Source organism: Wasmannia auropunctata, unplaced genomic scaffold (genome assembly GCF_000956235.1).
Source record: "Wasmannia auropunctata unplaced genomic scaffold, wasmannia.A_1.0 LD335828.1, whole genome shotgun sequence".
NCBI lineage: Eukaryota > Metazoa > Arthropoda > Insecta > Hymenoptera > Formicidae > Wasmannia > Wasmannia auropunctata.
In genome coordinates, this window is record NW_012027062.1 from 532,812 (window position 1) to 544,032 (window position 11,221).

Consider the following 11,221-nt stretch of genomic DNA (forward strand, 5'->3'; position numbering starts at 1 on the left):
CCCCGGTCGTATGCCTCAATTAAAAGCGAGAGAGACCTTCTGGAATCCCGATTATAGCCCATTATAGAATAGCGCTTATCGCGGGACTCCTGAGAATTCGCTTTGTCGACACTATACTGCAGTATCGGCTGTACTGTAGCGCATTGTGTCACGATGAGGAATACAGTTATAATTCCCTTTAGGTAAAATGTTCTTTTTTTCGTAACTTCAAAGTTGTTAGTCTGATAATTTAACGGGATGACAAAGAAGGGATTTATATGAATGTTTATTTTTATAAGGAGCACTAAAAATCAATAGTGTGTTTGGCGAATTGAAATTATTAAAGTTCAGAGTACAATCAAGAGAGAAGATTAAATTCGATTAAAATTAATCGAGTCTATCAGAGAGAGGTAGAGAAAGACTGATATTATAAATAAAATATTCAATTTTTCAATGGATTTTTTACCTCGGCTATACCTACGTACGTTCCTAAAACTACTGTTATTGAAAGATTAAAAATTGCACAGTGGGATTGTCCAAAAATTTAGGAAAGAGATTCCGAAAATACTATTCGCTCGAGGGGATGTCGGCCCGATTTTATTCGAATCTCGATGTCCAACGCAAGCGTGCGGGGAAAGTCCCAAGCTGCGGGTTAAAAAGCGTTTACCGGCAATTCCATGACGATACGATCGGCATTTCCTATTTCCTTCGAAAGTCAACAGAATCAACGGAAGTCTCTCGTCTACTGAGAAAATAGAACGAAACGAACGCGGAACTGGAATCCCGCCAAATTGTGGTAGGTAGCTTGCTGAACTCGCGATCGAGGGAAAGAAGTCTCTCCGCGCTTTTTCGCGGCAGTGCAACGGTATACTCCTAGGCAAAGGCACTTCTGCAATATTTCAGGTGACCCTTGTCACGACGCCGACTCGTCGACTACTTTCGAGACTCGTCCCAAATTCTGACGGAAATTAACAGGCACGAGCGCCGATATCTTACGTCAGTGCTTGGGCGAACTAATTATGTCGATGAATTCTCGCGGACTTGAATCGAGCGTCCTCCGCGAAGATTTTCGCAGCGCAAACTAAATTTGTTTTTATCGAAATGGTCTCATTTCGAAGCACTTTAGAAGAAGAATTTATCTATATTGTATTGGGTCAGTTATTTATGGAAGCTTCTTAATTCTGGGTCATTTGCAACATTCATGACAACCTAATTTAGCTTTCTTATTCGCTGAATATTTGGCGAGTTAATTTCTTCTAAAATGTAATATATCATTATTTTCTCTATTGTGTGAATATAATAAAAATATACTTTATTTATCGTCATGAATAAGAAATAGTAGATCGTATAATTAATTTTTCGTTAGTTTTAAAATTTTAATTTTTTTCTATAAATAATTAATAATTGCAAATTTTCTCATTGTAAAAAATTGAATTCAGTCTAAATTTAAAGAAACAATGGCTTAAAATTAGTTAACAAATGTTTGCATCATTAAAACATAAAAGTTTTTATCGAGAAAAAATTATTTTGTTTAATGATGTATATATTTTTCCCTCTTTTACAACAGTAAAGGGAAAAAATATTATAAATGCTCCAATCTCATTCTAATAACTGTAGCAAATGCGATTCTAGTTTCTTTCGCTCATTCGTTATTGTCTCTGTAGCGGCAAGTGAAATAATAAAAAGTCATATTAAGGGTTGAATGACCTCAATTATATGGTCCATAGAATTGCGCACTCGCGTTCAATCCGCGCGTACGATCACAGCTTTGTACGATCCAAATACGGTCTCCAGAAGGAAGATTATCCCTCAGTTCGATGCACGAGCGATGACACGGACGGTACCCGGTTTACGATCCATCGGTAGGTTTCCTCTGTGCAAAGCAACGTCAGTGAAAACGGGCGTGAAGGGGGTATAAGGATACCTCTCGACGGGTATCTCTCAGGGTTGCGTCTGACGTTGATGACAGCCTTGAAGAGCCTAAACGCTCAGCTAATCACGTAATGGCGCGTGACGCGGGCGAAACACACCGTGCCCCAACTCCGGAAAATGTGGGTGCCATCATTTTCTTACGAAATTCAGCGCGACACCCCCTTTCCGACACTAAAGACATCGTCGGGAGACAAAGCTGATCCCCGGCGAAATCGCAAGAATGTTATGCTCCGTAATGGAGCGCTATTGCCGCGCGGAAAGCTTACAATAACCTTACAGTTGTGACAACACGGCTTTTACTGTATAAATTTATATAACGTTGGCATCTGTAAGTGTTACTCGAACAAGAGAGAAAAAGAAAAGAAAAGCGTTTTTTTACATGATTATCCTATTTATATATAATATATGAAAAATAAGAGAGATAAAATAAAATAGTATATCGTATATTTCTAATAGCAACATTATTCTCGTTTGTTTATGCACTACAAAAAAGATGCTCAAAATTTTTCGACAATAAAGTCCAATTAGATCCAAAGAGCTCTTTGTGTCCAATTGAATTGTTGCCAAGGGCTACACAATTTTATTAGGAAATTGTGTGCGTTAACAAACGCAAAAAAATAAAAGAATAAAACAGAGCAAAGTTAAAATATTTTCTTTCGCAAAACTAACGCAGCGAAGAAAAATTGCATTGGAGTTTAGGTCGCGTATAGCTATATCATGTTCTCGTTTATCGCGCGCGACGATACAATCGTTGACCGCCTAGCGTTGTACGTTCGTTCGACGTTTTTCTACAGCGAGCCACTCCGGAGAGTCGTAAAACCTTGGCAGCGTTAACACCGGCTACGTACCTTATGAACATGTATATACCCGTGGGCTCCAGTGCCCTGGAGACCGCTTTCCAGCTAGCGATAACCGTAAATTTTTGCCTGGCCGTGAGCGGAAGTCGGGGATCCGTGGCGGCCGGCGGCGGCGGCGGCGGCGAGCCATCGTTTCCGGCTTGATTGCGCGATTTCGTGGTGGCCAGTTTGCTAAGTTCGCAGCCCATGTTGCGACGGCGAGTCCTTGGCGCGACCTCCCCCCCCGAGTCGCGGAAGACACTAACGCGAGGCGACCCACAACGGGGGATGATCACCACGTACCCGCGCCACGGTACCCGTAGACCGCGCGGCAGCACCCCGCGTTCGATTTCGGTATCGCTTCCACTCCCTGCCACTTCCGTCGAAGTTCCCGCCGCATCGACGAGAACGAGGGATTGCACTACACTGTGAGAACGAAGATATATATATATAATATATATATACCGACGTTGTCGTTGGAGATCGATGATGATACGACGACGAAGACGTAAACCCTGGCTTCTCTCAAATCGGTGGCTCGGCAGTAAAAATATGCTCCGGACAAATAATGGCGGTTATCCTATTAACTTCCTAAGTCTCCTCTGTAAGAGCCTTATGACGTCTTGTATTCCTGAACACAGTATAACACGTGGTCGAATTCAAGGAATCTGCGTGTCTTCGACAGAGTCTGTCGCGCGTCTGCGTCGCACTGTCGATCGCTAAGAACGGATGATGATCGGGAACGGCTTACCGCTCGCGCGAACACTTTGTGGCCGATACGATCGGCGGAATGCGTTTCGCGTCCATGTATCCCTTCGACGTGCCGCACGATCTCGACGCGAGCACGTGCTCGTTTTTAAAGCGAATCGGCCGTTTCGAAGTTGCCCACCCGCGAACGTTCGTTCGCCATCGTTCACAGTACAAAGATAAGCGAGGTAAACCTGGTAAATTCTCTTCTTCTCGCAAATCTTGTCATGTATCCGATGTACTCCTACCGTGGGCATATATTTATCGTTTCTTATAGTTGAGAACACGTGATAATGCCACATTAATCCATTTCCTCCTCCTATTCATTCTCCGGTTCGAATGCGCCTCTCCTCGCGGTTATTCTTAAACCCCGCGTATCCTTGCTGGTCCTTTTGGCCTTTTCGCGAAGTTTTCCGCTCGGCGAGTTCATTTATCTAGCTTCTCCTCGGCCACTTTCCCTTCAACATCAATCTCACCTCTGTCAAATATCTTCCTTTTCCCTTTTCGCCAAGATTTCCGCACTTTACCGCTTCCGGTTCTAAATCTTCCACGAATCGATTTCTCCACCTTTAACTCTCTGTATATCGGTATGTGCTTTCTTTATTTCCTCCGAGAATACCTGTGTGTAATTGTTTTCCTCCGGCAATCTTGTCCAATCTTCTTTATCTATGTCTCTCCTTTTTGCTTTCTTTTATACTCTGCACGGTTTTTTATGCGTACAAGGTAACCTTCTCGTCTTCGTCTAACTGGTGTCTATCTGTTTGCTAAGTTCTCTTTATTTTCTGTTTTATGTTATCAGATTTCCATCTCACATTTTAATCAGTCGCATTTTGTCCCGCCTGTCGGACTCTCAGTCCGATCCCTTTTTCTCCTTTTCTACACTCACTTTCTCCCGTCCTACCCCCGAGACCCGTATATATTCATTAAGCGTACAAATGATGTCTTCTCATTGTTTCACAACAATAACTCCAGTTTCCCCTTTTCAGAATCTCGTTAGGCTCGTTAACTTCTTACAAATTTTAATACAATGTATCTTCATGTACCTGCCATCTTTACGCCGCTTGTCCCTTTAATTGTATGAAACTTTCTTCATCAATCCCGTACAATTCACTTCACTTCCTTCACAAAGTTTGCGAGTACTCGAACAGTCACGGCTCCTTAAACATCTTCGGATCCCTCGATCTTCGGGACATTAGCTGCAAGCATACGGCCGCGGTGGATATTTTTCATATTTATCGAGCGGAACGATCGATCGATCTCATTTACGGCGAACACTGGCGCGACAACGAATGACAGATCGAGAGGAAATCGAAGACGCGCGAGACGATCGAGGATGTCGACGGATCGACACTCGATATATGAAGTAATAAATGAAGCTTTCGGACCGCGTTGCTTCGCTGGTGTACAGACGAACGTGCCAGGTATGGAAATGATCTCATATTGGAAAGCAAGAGAAATATCTATTCGCGTTTCGAGTTTTGCGGATTTGCGCATCGACACTATCTACGTTGACATTCGATTTTTAAATATTTTAAATTCAAAAATATTTTTTGTTATTGGATGACACAGCACACAAATTTTTATTTCAACTAATAGGCTTTTTATAAAAATAGCATAAATATGAGGAACAAAATATATAAATATTTACAATTTTATCTGTTTTGCCCGCGTATACTTCTTGAAAGTAATTTGATAGACTGCTACGGTGTTTTTTTTTTCAAAGATATACAGGGTATATATCTTAAATACCGCTCATTAATTATATAGCGTTATTCCTTGCAAAAAACTGGATCGAAAAGTCCTGAATGATTTTTTTTCTATAATGCTCAATGAAGCGATCACTATTGCGGTAATTACTGCTTCATTGAACTTTGTAAAGAAAAATGGTACAGAACTTTTTGATTCAACTTTTTATAAGGAATAGCGCATGATTAGTGAGCGTTATTTAAGAACTATTTTTATCTACAATGCTTAATGAAGCAGTAATTACTGTAGTAGTGATAATTTTATTTAGCACTGTAGAAAAAAAATGGTTCAGGACTTTTCACAAAGGATAACACTATATAATTAGTGGGCGTTATTATTAAGATACACCCTGTATACTAAATGCAGAAAAATAATTGTGAAATTTTTGTAATTTTACTTGCCACTACTTATTGATTAAATGAGATCGATTCGAAAAATAAATTTTTAAATGAAAGCGAAGTAATGTCTTTAATCAGGAAAGGAGAAAGGCTGCATACTTTTAATGTGATTACGCAAACTCTCTATTCGCAAAAATAATACCGGACATCGTCATTTCACTTTTAAGTCGTATTTTCCTGGCAAAAGGACATCTTCGATATCCGTTCAGTCGTTCGCGAAGACTTCCGAAGTTTCATCGTCAATGCGACGACAATGTCGGACGGCATGGCACTTCAATTAGCGTAATGGCGGTATCAAACTGGATCAGCTGCGGAGCAAAGGGACAAAAGAGAAATCTCAACCGACAAATCTCGAGCGGAGAGTTGGACGTGGAGCGCCTTCGAGCGGAAGAAACGAAAGAATCGAAGGCGGCGAGGCGCGGAATTCCGGCGACATTGATGGAGGAGTTTTGAGGGATCTGGGGGAGAGGCGACCAAAACTCATCTGCGTCATTGCTCTCCGTTCTCGACGTCGAATAGGTGAAAGCGTGTTGAAGAAACGTGCGAAGAGCAAACGATAACGGAGGTTGTACAGAGAGCGAGAGCGAGAGCGAGAGAGCGAGAGAGAGCGAGAGAGAGAGAGAGAGAGAGAGAGAGAGAGAGAGAGAGACGATAAGTAGATGAAAGCGTTATAAGGCAGCCGGGTGTAACCGGAAAGGGGAGACTTCCTCCCCCGTGCGCCGCCGCCGCGCGCCGGTCCCGTTGGGGCTTGTATATACACCGGTAACTTTACGTTCGAGTTGTCCGTCCTCGTGAAAACGCCGAGCGTATCGCGGCGTTGATAAGCATCGCCAATAAAGTTTGAGCGGGTGGAACGTAAGAAGCGCGCATCGGGTGTAACGCGGATAACTTAGATGGCTTTCGAAGTTCCCCGATGCAAAAAGTGTAGGGTAGCGTCTCACCAGAGCGAAAGCAGTCCATCGCGGCAGCAATATGATGCCAGTAAATGTCGGCCCTTATTGCCCGACTTTTACAACCGTATGCCAGGCTAACATAAGAGTATCTACTACCTAGTACGTTCGCGTGTAACTGTATCGAGTTATATTTCAAAGTTTTGATTATTTATGTGATTGTTATGTAAATGTAAACGTATAATTTTGTTTTTCTTTCTTGGATCAATGTATACGATAAAATAAGAATCAGTGAATATATATTTTTTATATTTCTGTAAACAGAAGATAATTGAATAAATTCAATTATCGTATGCATTTGCCATTTTTTTAGAAAAAATATTTCTTTAAATTAATTAATATTTGTGTATGTTTTTCTAGTATAAAAAATATACGTTTGTTCGTCTCCTATCGAAAAAGTATTCGACACCAGCTGGCGTCATTTTGATCTAATTTCGTCGGCTCAAGTAATAGCGATGTTACGATAAGGGTTGATAAAGACCGTGTCAACAACATCATCAATATGGGATAAGCATCAGGCACCTACATAGCGATAAATGTACGATGGAAATACGGATTTTCGTATTTGTTGGAAAAAATGATTGAATATAAAATAGTGCGATTTATCTATTAATGATGATTATGCCATGATTCCATTTTTCTTTGCGAAAAACGATAGAGTTGCAATAAAAACGGCGACACGTTGGATAAGCATTATCGCTAGAGTCAGAATCGATGCATCACGGAGAGAATGAGACCCGCGGGAATTATACGATAAATCGAATCGTTGCAAATCCGAAATTGATCCAATCGACACGGCGACATTGTCTTGTCGCCAGTATTTCGCAATGTATTCACAGAAACTCAAAAGCTCACTGAAATATTATATTATATATCTTTACCCCATTTAATTATCCGGAATAATTCATCGAAATTTAGATCAAGTGGACAATGAATTAGATATTTCGTCTTGAAGATTACAGGCGTGAGTTTGAGACAGCATTACATCTGACGCACTAGACACCTGACCTTCCTTTTATCTATAGACTCTTCGGGAGAGAATAGATTTTCTTTTCTCTTATTATTTTATTGAACGGTTTTTTTCCACAATCTTTTAATCTTGCAGTTAATTGACAAATATACCTTTCCCATTATTTCTATTTATATAAATACATTATAAATTATACCGTAAAAGTTTTTAATAATTTGAATAATTTATGAGTTAGAATTTGTTAACTTTACGATATGTTTCTTAAAATAATCATACTTTGAGAATTAATTAAAGAATCCGTAGATAAAAAAAGAAAGGAAAACGCCGTGCAAATTATACCTATTATGTTTTCGTGCCGCGCGTATTAATGCGAGATATTAACAATATAATAATTCCACATCCGTATGCTTTTAAATCGAATTACATGGTTTGCACAAACAAACCACAACCGTCGTGTATAAACGTGATTGCTATCAAGTAAACATCCAACGTGAAATTACTCGCGATACGGTTTCGGAAAACGCCGCCGTATCGCGTACGCGCCGATTTCGCAAATGCTGCCCCGTTTGACTAACGCCAACGTGAGAAATAGCGGTCGATTCCGTTCAGCCTTGAACGCATTTATACCGAGGAATCAAGAGAAGAACAAACAAATGCGCCACTATATTGGAAGACAAACAGCTTACGGGGCGAAATCCCACTTCGCCCCGCGAATAAGCCTGCGAATTCCCGTCACGCGCTTTTCCAGCAATGCGACGCGCCAGCACGTTGTCGCGATATATCACTGAACTCGCGTCTCTATCAATTTCCGTTGCGGGACAACGTTATCTATACGGGATAACGTTATATATCCCGACATTCCCAAGCTCCGTTCCGTTCCTGTCGGGGGATCAGCGACCGAATCGCGAGACGATTCGCGAAGCGGCTGGCTGAGAAGAAGCAAGAACCGCGGTGTGAGAGAAACGCGGCCGAGCAGATTCTTCTCGCGGATCTCGCCTAAACCTATTAATCGCGAAATTACACGGCGATTCCCAGCGAATCGCCCGAGCGAGCATCGAGCGGCGGATCGAGTGGTCACCCTCATCGTCACTTGTGCTCCACTCGCGTGTCGCCTCTCGAGCGATCGATTCGCGCTCGTCTGTCATCCGCGTTTCTTCGCGCGACACGTATACGCAACCACCGTTCGCGATATCAGAGAGAGATCCGCGCTCTCGAGAGCGTCGCTTTCGAGCCGCCCTTTATTCGCCTTCCTTGACACCGCGCGCGTTCTCTCGATCGTCGCGTTCGATCGTTCGCCTCGGTACCTCCGCGGTCACGCGCGATACCTCCTCATCGTCGTCGCACGGTGGAAGCCCGCGTCGCCGCGTCGTCGCGCGGAGGAGACGCGCTTCTCGTCGTGGTAGCGCGGCGCGAAGCGCATCGGCGGCGCGCGCTTTTCTATCTTTAGAACGTCCCCGGGGCTCCCCGGTCGGATACTTGGCGCGGTGCTTCGGCGTCGGCCGTGTTGCCTACTGCCCAGGCGAGCCGAGACTGAGGCCTCCATAACAAGCGCTCCCGAGTACGACGCGCAGGCGCGCTCCGCCGCCGCGCTTCCGTTCTCCTCTTGTCATTCCTCTCTCGCTCTCGGTCCCTGCTCTCCATCTCTTCCTCTCTGTCTCTCTCGCTCGCCATCCCTTTCTCTCTCCTCATCGACAATTAATCAGCCACTTTCCACTTTTCCGTGCGCGATGTCACGATGCTTTGACCGCTTTTCAGCCACCGAACGCGAGAGAGAGAGCTCATCTCTTCACCCCCTCGAAGGCGAACGGTGATCTTTCGCATTTTCGATTTAACGAGTCGCTCATAACATTTTAGAAGGGGAATTACTTCAATAAATGTCCATTTCTTTAATTAATAAATAACGTAGACGTCAATGATAAATGTGCAATATTTTAGCTATATCGTCGTTTGTCTTGTAAAATTGTTTACAGAAAAATAATTCATCCTTAATTGTTTCAGGCAGCATAATTTTAATAGGCCAGTTAAAAGATATTTAAAAATATATACGTTCTCTGTATAACTATAGAAAAACAATGAATATTATTCTTAAATAAAAATATTCAGTGGAAATTCTCGATAGCCGGAAGCTTAAATTTTATTAGTTTACGTGCTGATCCAACCCTGTAGCTCTAAATTAAATATTAGGAATTACGAGGAATTATGAGTATTCGCGGCATTTTAACTCATAATCTCTTATATTTGCGGAATCACGGGAGAAAATAAACGTAAATATCATTTTCGCGTGTACAGTCCGGACTCGCGAATTCATTAAACGCAAATTGTAGGAATTTCAATCCTTGTATAAATATAACATGAACTTTCGTACGTGAAATATAATTTCGCATAAAACGCGCCCGGTGTATAATCTTCAAAAAGAGTATGAATATTTTGCCGCGACTATTTCAGGAAACGTAACACATGATATGTATACCGACTGCAACGTTTCGAAGAGTGGCGAGAATTAATCTCTTTTTGAAACAAAATATACGGCGATGAGCGCCGCGGGAGCTCGAGCTTGAATAAACGTGGCCGCTTTTAAGCACTACTTCGTACTCGATTCAACAATTTTATTATCGTCCCGAGGTGCTCTCTCTCTCTCTCTCTCTCTCTCTCTCTCTCTCTCTCTCCCTCCCTCCCCAAGCTATGTCTACTCGCGTATCTTCCCGAGACTCGGGATTCTATAAGTTTAATCCGGAGAGTCCGACTGCGTCTACATATAATATTCACCTCTACGTCTACGTGCACGCGAATATCGATCAGTTTACGTGGTGGTATTATCGCGCACCGCGCGCGCACACACACATACACACACACACACTCGGCAGACATCTTCACGGACATGTGTCACGAGAGAGAAAGCGGTTCGCAAGCATTAAATGCATTAACGTAACCGTTACATTTTGATCGGACTAGTTCGGAATTATCAGCACTTCATGAACTTTACTTTATACGTGACAGGGTTGTCATGGAAGTTGCCGCAAGTTCCCTTAACAGACTTGCCATAATCGCAGGCTGCTTTCCGGGATCAACATGCGGGACCAATATACGCGAGCGCGAGATGACACTGTCAACGTATTCTGCAACTGGTGATCTTATTTTTAATATCGGTGTATTCCTGTCGAGAAAGCGGAGTGACCTAGTGCTGAATTAGGTAATGGTGAATTAAGGTATTCGCGTATATTATTGTACATACGATATGTCTCTTGAGTCGGACAAAAAATCTTTTCTCAACAAATGATTTTTATACAACGTAATGTTATGTATTCAACATAAATGGAAGCTAATAAGAAATAGCTGCAGTCAAAAGAATATATTTTATAAAAATTTTTTCGATTAAAACAAAATTGTTATAAAATAAACTCTTTTGACTGCAGCTATTTCTTATTAGCTTCCATTTATGTTGAATACTATGCAGTCAAAAGAGTTTATTTTATAAAAATTCTGTTTTAAACGAAAAAATTTTGATTTTATGTAGATAAATAATTTTTATATATAAATGGAAACTAATAAGAAGTAGCTGCAGTCAAAAGAGTTTATTTTATAAAAATTCTGTTTTAAACGAAAAAATTTTGATTTTATCTACATAAAATCAAAATTTTTTCGTTTAAAACAGGAAGAGCACAC

At 41.8% G+C, this 11,221-nt stretch overlaps 1 protein-coding gene across 6 annotated transcripts in view; it reads right to left on the reverse strand.

The window, feature by feature from the left end:
- Nucleotides 1-9,084, reverse strand: part of LOC105455890 (neuroglobin-like) — a 37,780-nt gene extending 28,696 nt beyond the window's left edge. Inside the window, exons 1-3 of one of the 6 annotated variants that reach the window (XM_011699574.1) lie at nucleotides 8,884-9,084; nucleotides 5,738-5,946; nucleotides 2,760-4,690 (exon numbers count right to left, since the gene is read on the reverse strand). In XM_011699574.1, the coding sequence (XP_011697876.1) occupies nucleotides 2,760-2,956 (197 nt within the window). In that variant the 5' untranslated portion in view covers nucleotides 2,957-4,690; nucleotides 5,738-5,946; nucleotides 8,884-9,084. The other 5 variants (XM_011699577.1, XM_011699578.1, XM_011699572.1 and 2 more) reach the window with 5 other exon arrangements.
- Nucleotides 9,085-11,221: the final 2,137 nt, after the last annotated feature.